Below are 14,563 nucleotides of genomic sequence, written 5' to 3' on the forward strand. Positions count from 1 at the left end.
CACTAAGCAATGCTATAATGCTGTCTTGTAAAAGTGTCTGCTTGGATATTTCACAATGAAGTTTGTCTGTTGATTCCCCATGTCTTTTGCAAAGCCCTGTGTAGCGCTCACTGTCATCTTAAATCAGTCCTTATAATCTCCCTCCAGGAAAGCAGAATGGGGTTTAACATCTCCGTTTTAGAATTGAGGAAACAGGAGTTTCCATCGTGGCTCAACGATTAGTGAACCCGACTAGCATCCAGGAAGACGTGGGTTTGATCCCTGGCCTCACTCAGTGGGTTAAGGATCCAGCGTTGCCCTGAGCTGTGGTGTAGGTCACAGACATGGCTCGGATCCCGAGTTGCTGTGGCTCATAGGTCAGCATCTACAGCTCCGATTCAACCCCTATCCTGGGCACCTCCATATGCCACGGGTACAGCCCTAAAAAGATCACAGAAAAAAAAAAAAAAAAAAAGTAGAATTGAGGAAACAGAGTCTCAGAGAGGAGAGGTGGCCAGCCCAGGCACAGGGAGGAGTGATAAATGCTAAGGCAGGGATTGGGCCTCGCCTCTAGGCAGGTCTGGAGGCCGATCTCTTGGGCCCCTGGGTCAGTCTAGTTTTGGTGCCCACTTAGCATTGTCCAACCCAGAGCTGGGCCCTGGACTAAGAAAACAGTCCACGGCCCTCAAGCAGAATTTTTTTGTATTTTTAGGGCCGCTCCTGCGGCATGTGGAGATTCCCAGGCTAGGGGGTCAAATAGCCGCCGGCCTACACCACAGCTACAGCAATGCAGGGTCCGAGCCGTGTTTGCTACCTACACCACAGCTCATGGCAATGCCAGATCCTTAACCCACTGAGCAAAGCCAGGGATCAAACCTGCTTACTGATGGATGCTAGTCAGATTTGTTTCCGTGCCAAGCACTGGCTTTGCTCTAACCACAGCGTTTTGAGGTATATGTCCTTATCCCCATTCTTCGGATGAGGAAACAGACTTAGAGAAGCTGTGACTTGCCACCTTAAATTAGGTAGCTGTCAGTTTGGCAGAATCAGGATAAAAACCCAGGATTGTCTGACTCCTGAGGTTTGCTGATCTCATGTCCAGGGGGGTCTCCCGTAGCCACCGCCAGGGTGAGATGGAGCCCTAGGCCAAAAGAAATCGAGGGAAAGGTAAATCCAGGAGAGGAGGCAGAATCGAAGAAGGCTTCATGAAAGGAGATTATTGCTGGTTCTGGGCAAGAAAGATGTATTTTAAAAGGTGGAAGGAGACAGCAGAAATCACTCTAAGCTAATGACAGGCTACAGACAGAGAGATGTTTGCAACAAATGATGCAAACCCAGCATAAAGAAATCCATAAATCAATAAGAAAAAGTCAGGAGTTCCCATTGTGGCCCAGTGGGTTACCTGACTAGTATCCATGAGGATGTAGGTTCAATCCCTGGCCTCATTCAGTGGGTTAAGGATCCAACATTGCCGTGAGCTTTGGTGTGGGTTGTACATGTGGCTCAGATCTGGCATTGCTGTCCTGTGGCATAGGCTGCAGCTCCAATTCTACCCCTAGCCTGGAACTTCCATATGCCACGGCCCTAAAAAAAAAAGACAAAAAATAAAATAAAATTATTTCGGAGTTCCCTTCGTGGCACAGTGGTTAACAAATCCGACTAGGAACCATGAGGTTGCGAGTTCGCTCCATGGCCTCGCTCAGTGGGTTAAGGATCCAGCGTTGCCGTGAGCTGTGGTACAGGTTGCAGATGTGGCTCAGATCCGGCATTGCTATGGCTCTGGCGTAGGCCTGTGTCTGCAGCTCTGATTAGACCCCTAGCCTGGGAATCTCCATATGCCACGGGAGCGGCCCTAGAAAAGGCAAAAAGACAAAAAATAAATAAAATAAATAAATAAAATTATTTTGCTTTATAAGTTTGATGGTAAAGGCATATTCCTTCTACCTAGATTACCTTGGGTAATTGCCTAGGTAAGATACAACCTTACGTAGTATTTAGTTGAACAGACATCTCTGAAAAGGTGATCCCTGCTTTTCAGCCACTGGAACGGTAATTCTGGATAATTCTGCCTGGATCTTCATGCAGCCAGGAGGCCTGAGATCCACCAGATTCATCACTGACATGGAGGAAAAGTCATGACCTGAAAATTTCCTGGTTCAAGCCCTCCAAACCCCCCACTGTGTGACTTGAGGGGAGTTTCTCTCAAGGCTCGGGCTCTTCGCCTGTCTCATGGGATAAGGATTGCAGCCTTGGCTACCAGACTGCAGAGTGGGGAAGCTGGTGGGAGAAGGGCCCTCCTGCCCCTTCCTCTGCAAGGGAGGCCGCCTGGCAGGGGACAGCCCACAGGGAGGGTGCGGCCAGGCGTGGCCTCCGGTCACCCCTCCTCCGGGCCGCCCTGGTGACAAGGCAGCGAACCTGCACTAGAACTGGGAACTAGAGACATGAACAAGATCTTCCCCCAGGTAAGAGTTGCCCAGGACGGCTCCTGACCTGGGGGAGCCGACCCTGAGATGACTCAGCTCCCCCACCTCCCTGGAGGCTCTCTACCAGGTTGTAGGGGGACCCAACAGGTGAATCAGGTACCCGGTCCAGGTGGCGGGTGCTGGGAGGGGACAGGAAGCCAAGGAAGGGACATGATGAGAGGGGGCATGAAGGAAAGCCTCTCCAAGGAGGAGCAGGCTAAGCTGGGCTGCGGGACCAATGGGAGCCAAGAGGACAGTGGGGGAAAGGCATTCCAGGCAGCGGGCAAGTACAGGTGAAGATAGGAGGACATGAAGCGGGCATGATGCTTTCAGGGTGTGCAGCGTGCTGGAGCCGGGGGGCCAGTGCTTCCACCCAAGGCTCTTGGTGACGCTTCTGAAAAACATTTTGGCCCAGCTCGCCGAGGCTGGACCTCACCTCAGCCCACACCTCCCTCTGTTCTCTTGGGCAGGGGGAAGGCAATGCTGCTGCTGGACCCAAAGCCCTCTCTGGAGGGGAAGGTAAAGGACATCAGACCCGAGCCTGTGCCCTCCCCCCGGGGGGGGGCTCCCTTGAAGCTGGGCCGTTGCTATGGAGACACAAGGCTCCCGCTGTCTCTCAGACCTCAGCCCAGCTGAGGTCCAGCTCAGCTGCCAGGCCATCCGTACTGCCAGCCACTTGCTTAATAGGGCTCTTCATTCTCTCCCCACACAAGCATGCGTGGAGCACCTCCTGTATACTGCCCACTGCGCAGGTGCAGCTCCACAGACACATGGAGGGAAGAGCTCTGTGGTCCAACCCCTGACTCGGGAAGTGACCTGGGTGATTCTCTTTACCTCGGAGGGATACAGCAGGCAGGATCACACGCCTATGTAGCACCTGCTCTCCAGCCACTGGCTTACCACGTGACCAGGACAGTTTGCTTTACCTCTGTGGAATAAAGGAAGGAACGCACTTACTGAGCACCTACTATGGGCCCACATTTGGTCAGTAAGGAAACAGACCCAGAGAGGTAGCTGCTAACAGTAACTCTCAAGGACCAGGGCCCGATGATGCGCCTGGCACCGCAGGGCCTCTTTCAACCCTCGGGACAGTTCTGGGGGGCTCCTGTGATGGGGCAGTAACAGATGGGGCAGCTGAGGTGAAAGGAGGTCAGGGAAGTCGGGGCGCTTGGCCAACATGGGATCCCACATGGACGGAAGGTGGGAGGCGGGGTTCAAATTCAAATCGGGGTCCCTCTGGTTGCCTTTGGCTCCACACTGGTGTTTGTGTATTTCAAGCCTGGATCACAGTGGGCGTGGTGTGAAAAAACGGCCCCCCTTTCCCCTTGTCTGTCCCCGGGGTGAGGGTGGGGGGATCAGCACCTACAGGCTTTCAGGCTTTGGAGTGCAGCCCTCACCTGGGCACGGGCCCCCCGTCTCTCCTGTGATCCCACCTGCCTACAGCCTGTGCTGCGCAAATATTTGAGGACGCCTCTCCGTGCCAGCCCTCCGCTGTCTCCCTGGTTACCTGAGTTTCCAGGGAGCTGCCAACTAAGGCTGTGGGGGACATGGTTTTAGATCTATCATCTCCTACTATGTCTCTGTTCTCAATGCACACCCATCCCGAGCGCCAGCCACACAGGGCCACTTGCTGTCCCCCACATGTCATCTGGTCCTTTTCTCCTGTGCTCTCTACCTGGAGTGCCCTCTCCTTGCACCTGCCCCTCACCTGCCTCAATCGAGCCCCCCATGTGAGACACCTTGCTCACGCTTTCCTAGCAACACTTGCTACCCGGTTCTGCGGCACCTGTGAGTCACGTAGGGGGCCGACTGGGAGGCGAGCACAGAGCACCAGCTCTGGAAATGTGAGCAGATTTTATGGAAATGACCTGAACTGACAGATATCAGGCCCTTGTCTTAACTCCTGGATCTCTAGGTCAGGGTATTCACAAAGCACCTACTGTGTGTCTGCCTCTGAGCTGGACCTTGGGGACACTACGCCTGCGCCTGCCCCCTGTCTGAGATAAGTGTGCCCCCAGAGGAGAGCAGGAGTGCCCACACTTTTTTTTTTTAATGTCCACATCTTGTCTAGTAAGTGCAGCTCCAAACTTTTAGAAGGCACGTGTCAGAGCCATGGCTGTTAGTGTGTCCTCTGCAGGGCAGGGCACCTAGTGGGTCCTCATAAAACTTTCAATATTTCACAAGCAAGCAAAAGTTAAAGGAGCAAAGCCAGTTAAAGGAGGAGGACATGACCTATCACGGTTACTGCCACAGTACTTAAAGTATAGAATGGCAGAGTTCCCTTGTGGCACAGCAGGTTAAGGATCTGGCGTTGTCAGTGCAGCAGCTCAGGTCGCTGCTGTGGTGCAGGACCGATCCCTGACTCAGGAGCTTTTACATGCTGTGGGTGCAGCCAAAAAAAAAGATACGGAATGTCACATAGTAGGTGCTCAATAAACATAAATAGACGCTAAGACCTTTATAGCACTTACTATGTGCCAAGCACTGCTGTTGACAGAATACCCAGCTCAGTCCTCTCAACCACTCTAGGGTGGGCATCATGACTCCCATTTTCCGCCTGAGGAAACAGGCACAGAGAAGTGAAGTGGCTTCTCAGCGTGGCCCAGCTGGGAAGTGGTGGAGCTGGCATTCCAACGGGCATCCTGATGGGCTCCAGAATGAACAATCAGTTGGCATCAAGGAAGGGGCATGGGTTTGGGCAGCAGATAGGGGCCGTTCACACCCCAGCTCCACACGAGGCAACCTGAACCCTTTCTTCTCTGAGCCTTTGTTTCCTCATCTATAAATAAAGATTATCTCGAAAAATAAAAATAATGGCTATGAAGGGTCTGCCTTGGTTTCTGCCCCACATACGGGCTTAATCAGCAGGTGTCCCTCTCTCTCTGCAGAAGGACAGGAGGGTGGGGGGATTGTGGAGCCGAGACCTGGGACCCCCATCCAGAATGCCAGCTACTAGACCTGGGCCAGGGACCAGTTTGGTGGGGGTGGGCCCACAGGCAGAGCTGAGAGCATTGTGGTGGGCTTGGAAGTCCCCTCCCCAGGAAAGCCTGTCCTGCCCCCAGGACCCTAGTGGGGAGGGGCCATGGTTACAGTTGTGGGGGGATCCCTGGGCCCCAGCACTGGCTGCGCCATCACTGCCTTCCCATCCCACACGGCAGACTGCAGCCCTCCCTGCTGCTCGCGCCAAGGGGCCTGCCTCTCCGCCTTCCTGCTGCTCCTGCTGGCAACTCTTGGAGCTCTGATCGCCCTGGTTGCCATCCTTGGACCCCCACCTCGCACGCCAGGTCAGGATGGGCAAGAGAGGGTGGGTCAGATGTGTTGGGAGGGGGTGGGAGGCACAGAGAGATGGGGGAATCCTGACCCCGGCCTGACTTCTCCGTGAAATGACTTTTGGACAGTTCCTTGGGGGGCATGTGCAGACACACACAGATGCAGACACAGACGTGCCTCTGAGCCCACATTTACGCATGCATAGCATCAGCTGCAGAGAGGACCCAGCTCTGATGCTACCTCTTCCAGGAAGCCCTCTCTGCCTGCCTGGTTTAAGAGTCTCAGTCTCAGCTCCCACAGTTCTGACACTTCCTCTTCCCTGAGTCCGGTCTCCCTGGGTCGTGCCGTTCATCTCTGTGTCTTTCTCCAACACATCCCTGTGGCCCCCACACCGAACCTGCCTTTATGGAGCTAACAGTTTGGAGAGTGACACAGATATTAACCCAATAAGCACAGTAAGGCAGGGTAGTGTGGCTGTGAGTCTGGAGCAGGGGCTCTAATCTAGTCCGGGAGTCAGGACGGGCACATTGAGAAGAGAAAGAGGGCTGAGGTCTGAAGGAAGGTGGGATTGGTTAGGGGAGAGGGTGGCAGGAAAAGCAACCAGGCACAGGGAACACCATGTGCGGAGTCCCTGGGGTGGCGAGGAAACGTGGGGGCTTGAAGGACATGGAGCAGTGGGTAGGGCCAGCGGCGTAGGACCTCAAAGGCTGCATTGGGGGTGGGGGTGGGGGGGAGGTCACCATCCAGAGAACCACAGGAAGGGATTAAGCTGGGGGCAGGGTGTCACCAGACCCACCTTTCTGGGAGATGTCTCTGTAGCCTAGCGGGAGGTGCTAAGGGGACAAGGTGGGAGTAGGGGGTAAAATCCACAGGACCCTGGAGTTCCCGGGTGGCCAAGTAGGTAAGGATCCAGTAATGTCACTGCTGTGGCATGGGTTCAGTCCCTGGCCCGTCTGTAAAGTGGGGCTAATGATAACACTTTACAGGGGTGTTTGGAGGAACAACAGAATAAAAATGCGAGACTGTTTCACAGCCTGGAAACTTATCCCAGATGTAAGGGCTTGGGGCATAAGAGTCCCCAGCTGCTCCCAGTAGGTTGCTCCTGATACTCTCACTGGCACTAGAAGCCCCACCATGAAAGCTACTTCCTTAACTCCAGCCCTGTCCTCAGGAGTTTCCCGTGAGACAGTCATTCAATGAAGGCAGCAACGACGACTTCGTCTGCACATTCTATGTCCCAGGGTTATTTACACAGAGGCTTTTATATAATCTCTCCAACGCTCCCGCGGGGTGTGTGCTATGATCCCCATTTTGCAAACCAAGAACTCGAAGCACAGAGAGGTCGGGTCATCTGCCCACAGCCACACAGCTGGCAAGTGGTGTTGCTGGGGCTTGGACTCCATCTCCGATGCTGAACCCAGTATCCTCCCAGCTGCTGCAGCCCCTCACCCCAGCTCGGGTAGGGCTTGGGGCGGTGGGAGAAGTTGGCGATGCGTTTGGAGTCACCACCCTTGAACTTTCTGGGGCTTGTCCTGCCCACTCAGGAGCCCAGGCCTGTGTGACGCCGCTGAACAGGACGGGCTTCCTGTGCCACAACCGGAGAAGCTGCATCCCGGCCAGCAGGGTCTGCGACGGTGTCCCTACCTGTGCCCACGGCGAGGACGAGGAGGAGGCCTTGTGCCGTGAGTACCAACTCCAGGGTGCCAGGAGTACCAACTTCTTGAGATCTGCCCCCCACTCCAACTCTCCCTGCAGCCACGCTGAAGCTCGACCACCTCTGAACATACCAGGCACCCTCATGTCCCCAGGCCTTTGCTTATATATGGTGGCCCTCAGCCAGGAACATCTGCCCCCACCCTGTCACACACACCACATATGTGCCCAGGCCAGGCTATGCCTCCACTCAGGGCACCTCCATGCCCAGAGAACATGTGTTCAATCCTCATGGCAGAGTTCAAGTGTCACCTCCTCCAGGAAGCCTTCCCTGACTCCCAAACTAGATCAGGTTCCCTCTTTGGGGCTCTCACAGCCCCTGTGCTGCCCTGTATCCTAGCCCTAGTCACATTGGTTGTCACTCTCCGTTGGCATGATGGCCACCCCCATCAAACCATGAATTCCTCTGGGGCAAACCTAGTCTGCTTGAACTAGGGGCCCAGGGCCTGGCACAGGCCATTGCACAGAGAGGTATCCGGAATAATTTGCTGAATAAATAATGAAATGAATGAATGCATGAATGAACGAATTGGAGGGTCTACTCCCAGACCTTAAAGAGCTGATAGTTCTCAAGAGAGAGGAGGAGGTCTCCGCTGGCCTAGCAGTTCAGGATCTGGTGTTGCCACTCCTGTGGCGTGGATTGATTCCTGACCAGGAACTTCCACATGCCATGAGTGCAGCCGAAAAGAATGGAAAAAAAAAAACCATATATTCATAAAGCGAGAGGAGCATGGCACTTTCCATGGAGGAGGGAGAGCGCCTCGGGAGTTGGAGAGGGTTTGGGGGGCAGCTCATGAATGGAGAGTCATTGCATCATGGACCCTCAAGACCAGAGGAGATCTTAAAAGTCAGCTAGGGAGTTCCTGTCGTGGTGCCGCGGAAACAAATCTGACCAGGAACCATGAGGTTGCAGGTTCAATCCCTGGCCTTGCTCAGTGGGTTAAGGATCTGATGTTGCCTTGAGCTGTGGTGTAGGTTACAGACATGGCTCAGATCCTGTGTAACTGTGGCTCTGGTGTAGGCCAGCGGCTACAGCTCCGATTCGACCCCTAGCCTGGGAGCCTCCATATGCCGCAAGTGCAGCCCTAAAAAGCAAAAAAAAAAAAAAAAAAAAAAAGTCAGCTAGTCCATGTCCCAGCTCGAGCCCACATCCCCTCTGCCACTCAGCCCCTACTTGCCCACTCCTGGAACGGGGAGCTCACTGCCACTTGAGGCAGCTGATCCCATCACTGCCTGGTTTTCCATGGGAAGGTCTCCCTTGTGCTGAGTTTAGAGCCGCCTCCCAGTAGCATCCTTGATTGGTTCCAACTCTGCCCGGTCAGCAACCCGTGCCCCCCACAAGCTACAGTTCAATCTGTCTCCCACGATGGTGGCACTGCATGGACTTGCCCCCCATGAGTGTCCTCTTCCCCGGCCACCTCTGAACTCCCCGTTGCCTTGTGACTGGTCTTCCCCTTTCCGCCAGCACACCGAACAACACAGACCAATGCCCGTGCCCCTCTCCCTGGACTGGCTCCAGAAACATCCATGACACTTCTGACGAACTCCGGCCAGTCCAAGAAACAAAGGCTTTTCCCCTCCCAAGTCTGGGTTATACCTTTAATGATGTGGCCTGAGTTTATGTTAATTTTTGGTAGCCCTGTCATGCTGCTGACTAACACAGAACCCACTTTTAAGAAAGATGCTCTGGGAGTTCCCGTTGTGGCGCAGTGGTTAACGAATCCGACTAGGAACCATGAGGTTGTGGGTTCGATCCCTGGCCTTGCTCAGTGGGTTAAGGATCCAGTGTTGCCGTGAGCTGTGGTGTAGGTCGCAGACGTGGCTCAGATCTGGCGTTGCTGTGGCTCAGGCGTAGGCTGGCGGCTACAGCTCTGATTCGACCCCTAGCCTGGGAACCTCCATATGCTGCAGATACGGCCCTAAAGAGCCAAAAAAAAAAAAAAAAAAAAAAAAAAAAAAAAAAACCCACACCGCCTGATCTGGGATCCAAGTGCAAAACTTCACATTTTCTCTTTTTATATTCCATTCAGTGGAAGCTTCCTGGAGGTGAAGGAACTTGAACCTGGACTTGCAGGTGGAATGGTTCTGGACAGGGGTTGAGGAGGAACTTCTGGAGGGAGGAATAGAGCAAAGCAATGGCAGGGAGGGGGCGGCTCAAGGGAGTGAGGGTGGGAGAGGCAGCTCCGGGAGCCCTGCTGGGTGAACAGCCAAAGAACCCTCCCCTCTCCTTGACTTGACCTCCTCCCCAGGAAAACTCCTTGTCCCCTTCCTGGGATTGGATGGGTCGTGACCCTGCGTTTGACAGCTGCCAGGGTGGCCAGAACAATCCTCCTTCAGACAGCTCTGAGCCAGCTGTGGCCAGATGCAGACTGCCTCTCACCCCATCTGCCCTCTGCAGGAGACGTGCCCCAGAGCCTCCCCAGCTTCCTGGTGGCACACTGTGGAGACCCCGCTTTCTGGATCTACTCAGACCAGAAGTGTGATGGGTTCAACAACTGCGGGGACTGCTCGGATGAACTGAGCCCAGGTGGGGGTCTGGGTGCAGGCTGGGCTGGGGCAGTTGGCTGGGCAGTAGTCAGGGGGTAGAAGTTGACCAGAGACTCTCCCAGGCTTCCCTTGCATCCCCTTCATGCATCCCAGGAAGAAGTTTTCCACTCCCGCTTGAATGCCTCGACTGGCAGGGTGCTCACTACCACTCCCAGTGGCTCCTTCTCAAGGGTTATTCTTTTGTGGTGGGGAACTTACCTTCAAGGGCATAGATGAGGAAACTGGGACCCAGAGGGCGGTCATGGAAGGAGTACATACATGGTCTAACTGGGGTTTGAACCTGGGCTTCCCTCGTCTCCCCTGCACCATCCAACAACCGTGCAAGGAAAGCAGGGCAGGAGTCACTGAGCCCAATTTATACACAGGTAAACTGAGACCAGAGGGAGAAGGGACAAAATAATGAGTAATAGGAAGGGATTGTGGGTCTCTTGACTTTAGGACTGGAGTTTTTTCACTGTCCCGGGTTTTCCTTCCAACCTCTTCCCTGCTGTTCGATCCACACACACATTCTGAGCACGTTGGGGGTTGGCCTGGTGCCAGGTTCTGCTAGGGGACAGTCAGGAGTCAAATAAGTGTCCTACTCCCATGACTCACATCATGTGATGCCAAAAGGAAGTGCTGGGGTCCTGGAGAGGTTTCTTTTGTGGGGGGCGGGGGAGTAAAAATCAAGGGAGGCTTCTGAGAAGAGGCGGCATTCAAGCAGGCTTTAAAAAATGGATAGGGGGATGTTATTGTGACTCGGCAGATTACCAACCTAACTAGTACCCATCATGACTCGGGTTCGATCCCTGGCCTCGATCAGTGGGTTAAGGATCCAGTGTGGCTGTGAGCTATGGTGTAGGTCACAGACATGGCTTGGGTCCCTCATTGCTGTGGTGTGGCTGTGGTATAGGCCGGCAGCTGTAGCTCCAATTTGATCCCTAGCCTGAGAAACATGCTGCCAGAAAAAAAAAAAAAAAAAAAGGCAGAAAAGGACAGGTTTCAACAGGCAGAGGCCAGGTGTGCAGGGGAGAATGCTAGCGGTCCAGGGTCCAGGGCAAACAGGGGAGTCTGCAGGGCGCCCTAAAGGAGTCATAAGCAGGCTGGTGCCGCTGAGTCAGGGTGAGAGAGGAGGGCGGGGTGACATGTGCCCGGCAATACCTGAGCATCGACTGTGGGCCTGGCGCTTTGCCTATCGTCCTTAACAGCAGCCTTGAGCTGATGAGGAAACTGAGGCTCAGACAGGGTGAGAGATTTGCTTGAGACAACACAACCTATGAGCTGGGGAGCCGGGATTCTCTCTCCTGTCGGGGAATGAGGAATGTAGTTACCCGTGTCAGCGGAGGTGGGGCTATGGGAGCCATGGCAGGTTTCAGAGCTAGGGAGTGCCCTGATGCACAGGACATTCCAAGACACAGCAGCTGTTCTTCTGCCGGCTCTTGTCTTTCCAGTGACGACGTGCCCACCCTGTGGCCCTGAGTGGTGGCGCTGCCCCTCGACCGTCTTCAAATATTGCACCTGCATCCCCAGGAGCCTCTGCCGGGATCACGTGCAGCACTGCTCCGACTGGTCAGACGAGTACTCCTGCCCTGGACCTTGAGTGGGTCGCCGAGGCCAGAGTGGGCAGCTGGTTAAAATGGCACTGATAACCCCCCCACACACACAAGAGCTAGGAATCCAAGTGCACAAGGGCAGGAAGGAGCCTGTGGGATCATCTAGTGGGATCTACACACCGTTGCCTCTGAATAAGAATTGCCTCTCGTGCTTTCGAGGGTTTCAGCCTCTGCTTGAACCCTTCCAGCGACGGGGAGATCACTACCATGTCAAGTAGCTCCTAGCAATGATGAGAGAACCTGCTTCCATGATTTGAAGCTTGTCTCTGGGTCACATGGAGGAAAGATGCCCCTCTACTCTGAGACAGGCTCTCAGATACTGACCTTGTCGCCCCTTGGGGAAACGTTAAGTCTTGGGCTCAAACACCAAGCTGAAAGTTTATCCCTTTGTAGATGGCACAGTTATGAAGTATATACCACTTCCTGCCCCTTTGGTACCTGAGGCAGATACCGCTGAGCTTGGCTGCAGCTTTCGTGTCTTTCTCACTCAGTAATCCTGGTGGGCTCACTGACGGATCAGAGGAGATGCACGTGAGATGGGGTATTGTCATCCCGCCACTAGGAAGCCACCCCAGGAGGCTCTGAGCTGTAAGAAGAGCTTGAGGAGCCCCTCCCTACCCCTTGACTATCCCTCCTCCCGCCTCCCACTCCCACCCTCATGCTGTGACCAGTTGCCCCAAACAAACAGCCCAGGGTCCTTCAGTTAGGGATCGTATTTTGGTCCTGGAGCCTGAGTCAAAGAGCTGTTTCTTGACATACCTTTTCTAGTTTCATAACAGCAGGCAGGCAAGGATGGATAGCCCCATTAAACAGATGAAGAGACTGTGGCCCAGACAGAGAAACGACCAGGATCACACAGAAAAATCAAGGCTGGAACTGGGACTCAAACACAGTCCATGGTGTCCCAGTTCCAAAGTCTTTCCTGCTACCAATGTGATTCTATCTTGGCCAGGGTGGAGGCAGTGTCTGTGGCTTATTTAAAAGGTAGTTTGATGGATGGAACTAGAGAATCTCATACTGAGTGAAATGAGCCAGAAAGACAAAGACAAATACCATATGACATCACTTATAACTGGAATCTAATATCCAGCACAAATGAACATCTCCTCAGAAAAGAAAATCAATCATGGACTTGGAGAAGAGACTTGTGGTTGCCTGATGGGAGGGGGAGGGAGTGGGAGGGATTGGGAGCTTGGGCTTATCAGTCACAACGTAGAATAGATTTACAAGGAGATCCCGCTGAATAGCATTGAGAACTATGTCTAGATACTCATGTTGCAACAGAAGAAATGGTGGGGGAAAAACTGTAATTGTAATGTATACATGTAAGGATAACCTGACCCCCTTGCTGTACAGTGGGAAAATAAAATTTAAAAAAAAAAAAAAAAAAAAAAAAAAAAAGGTAGTTTGAGAAGCAGAGTGTGGCATCTTTACTCTGAAAGCTGCACTGGGAATCTGGCCAATGGGAGGAACAAGGGAGGCAGACGCAGCCCCCCTGGAAATTAATAAAATCAGTTCTATGTATCAGTCTTGTGTGATTTTGAACGGAAAATGGGCATCCAAGAAATGGGTCAGCTCTGGTTCATTCCACTGCCACGTTCATCCATTCATTCACTTACGAAACAGTCTCTGCGCCTGCTCTGGGCCAAGCCAGGTGCCAGGTACCCAGAAGTGAACAGGCCTGGATCCAGCACCCGAGGAGCACAGGGGCTCATGGAGGAGACACCTCACACTGGGAGGATGGGTGGGACAGCAGGAAATGCAGGGCTGAGGGCCTTCTTGGGAGCTGGGAACAGTCATATTTCTGACTCGGATGACCTGAGGGCCAGCTCCTAAAACAGGGTGCCTGAAGGATCCTGCCCAAGGGAGGGTCAGCCCTGGGCTCTGGCATCTTTGGCTGAATTTCTCTCCAGGTGTGGTCCTAAAAAAACAAATTCAAATGCCAACATGTTCCTGATGCCCTGAGCATCAGTTGTTGAAAACAAGGCTGGAGAGAGGCCATGGGAATAGGAGCCCATGTTTGTTCACACTAGTCAGCTGCGGGAGAAGCCCAGTTCCTGCCAGGAACTGCTGGTGCTGAGTTGGTCCCCGCAGGAGAGAGGCAGGGAGAATCCAAGGACATCCAGTCCTGGGCTTCTTCAGTGGGTTGTGGCTTCCTCAGAAAAATGCCCAGTCACTGGCACCTCGGGTTGCACATAATTCTCCCCTCCCCTCCCAACCAAGCCCATCCACGGGGTTAAGACGCTTCATTTTACAGGATGGAGAGACCAAGGCTGAGACCAACTTGTCTGAGTCCATTCAGTGTGTCAGACCAAAAGCCAGCTTTCTAGGCACACACCGTTGGCACTTGCTGACAGCTGGCTGTGAACTGGACATTGTGCCAAGTAAGAGCTTTACCTCTCGAGAGTTCTCATGGTGGCTCAGCAGGTTAAGAATCCGACTAGTATCCACAAGGATGCAGGTTCGAACCCTGGCCTTGCTCATTGGGTTAAAGGATCCGGCATTGTGCAAGCTATAGTGTAGATCACAGATGGGGCTGGGATCTGGTGGTGCTGTGGCTGTGGTGTAGGCAGGCAGCTGCAGCTCTGATATGAACACTAACCTAGGAACTTCCACATGCCACATGTGCTGCCCCCATTCCCCCAAAAAGAGCTTTCCCTTTCATTCTCCAATAAGGCTCTGAGTATGGTACTGTGTTTATAGGAGGCTTAGAGAGGCCAGGCGGCTTGTTGAAGGGTGTCTGACTGGTGGGGGCAGAGCCAGTGAAACTGCCCGCCTTCCCCAGGACAAAAGTCTTTCTGTGCCTGCCCACTTCATTTCTTGCTTAGTCTCCTAGGCCTTCCCTGAGTTCCAAAGAGCAGACTCAAGGAGTTCCCTGGTGGCTCAGCAGGTTAAGGATCTTGCGATGTCACTGTTGTCACATCAAGCATCAGAAAAAAATCATGCCTCCCTGCAACTCTCACCCCACACGTTACCTTTAAAAGCCCTTCCCTGAAAGTC

At 53.6% G+C, this 14,563-nt stretch overlaps 1 protein-coding gene across 1 annotated transcript; it reads left to right on the forward strand.

The window, feature by feature from the left end:
* LDLRAD1 (low density lipoprotein receptor class A domain containing 1) lies at window positions 1,838-13,737 on the forward strand. The gene is made up of 7 exons (XM_003356463.4): window positions 1,838-2,441; window positions 2,912-2,960; window positions 5,600-5,725; window positions 7,256-7,393; window positions 9,823-9,951; window positions 11,402-12,547; window positions 12,966-13,737. The coding sequence occupies exons 1-6, from the start codon at window positions 2,421-2,423 to the stop codon at window positions 11,548-11,550; spliced, it is 612 nt and encodes a 203-aa protein (XP_003356511.1). The 5' UTR covers window positions 1,838-2,420; the 3' UTR covers window positions 11,551-12,547; window positions 12,966-13,737.

The sequence above is a fragment of the Sus scrofa genome, chromosome 6 (genome assembly GCF_000003025.6).
Source record: "Sus scrofa isolate TJ Tabasco breed Duroc chromosome 6, Sscrofa11.1, whole genome shotgun sequence".
In the NCBI taxonomy this organism is placed as follows: Eukaryota; Metazoa; Chordata; class Mammalia; order Artiodactyla; family Suidae; genus Sus; species Sus scrofa.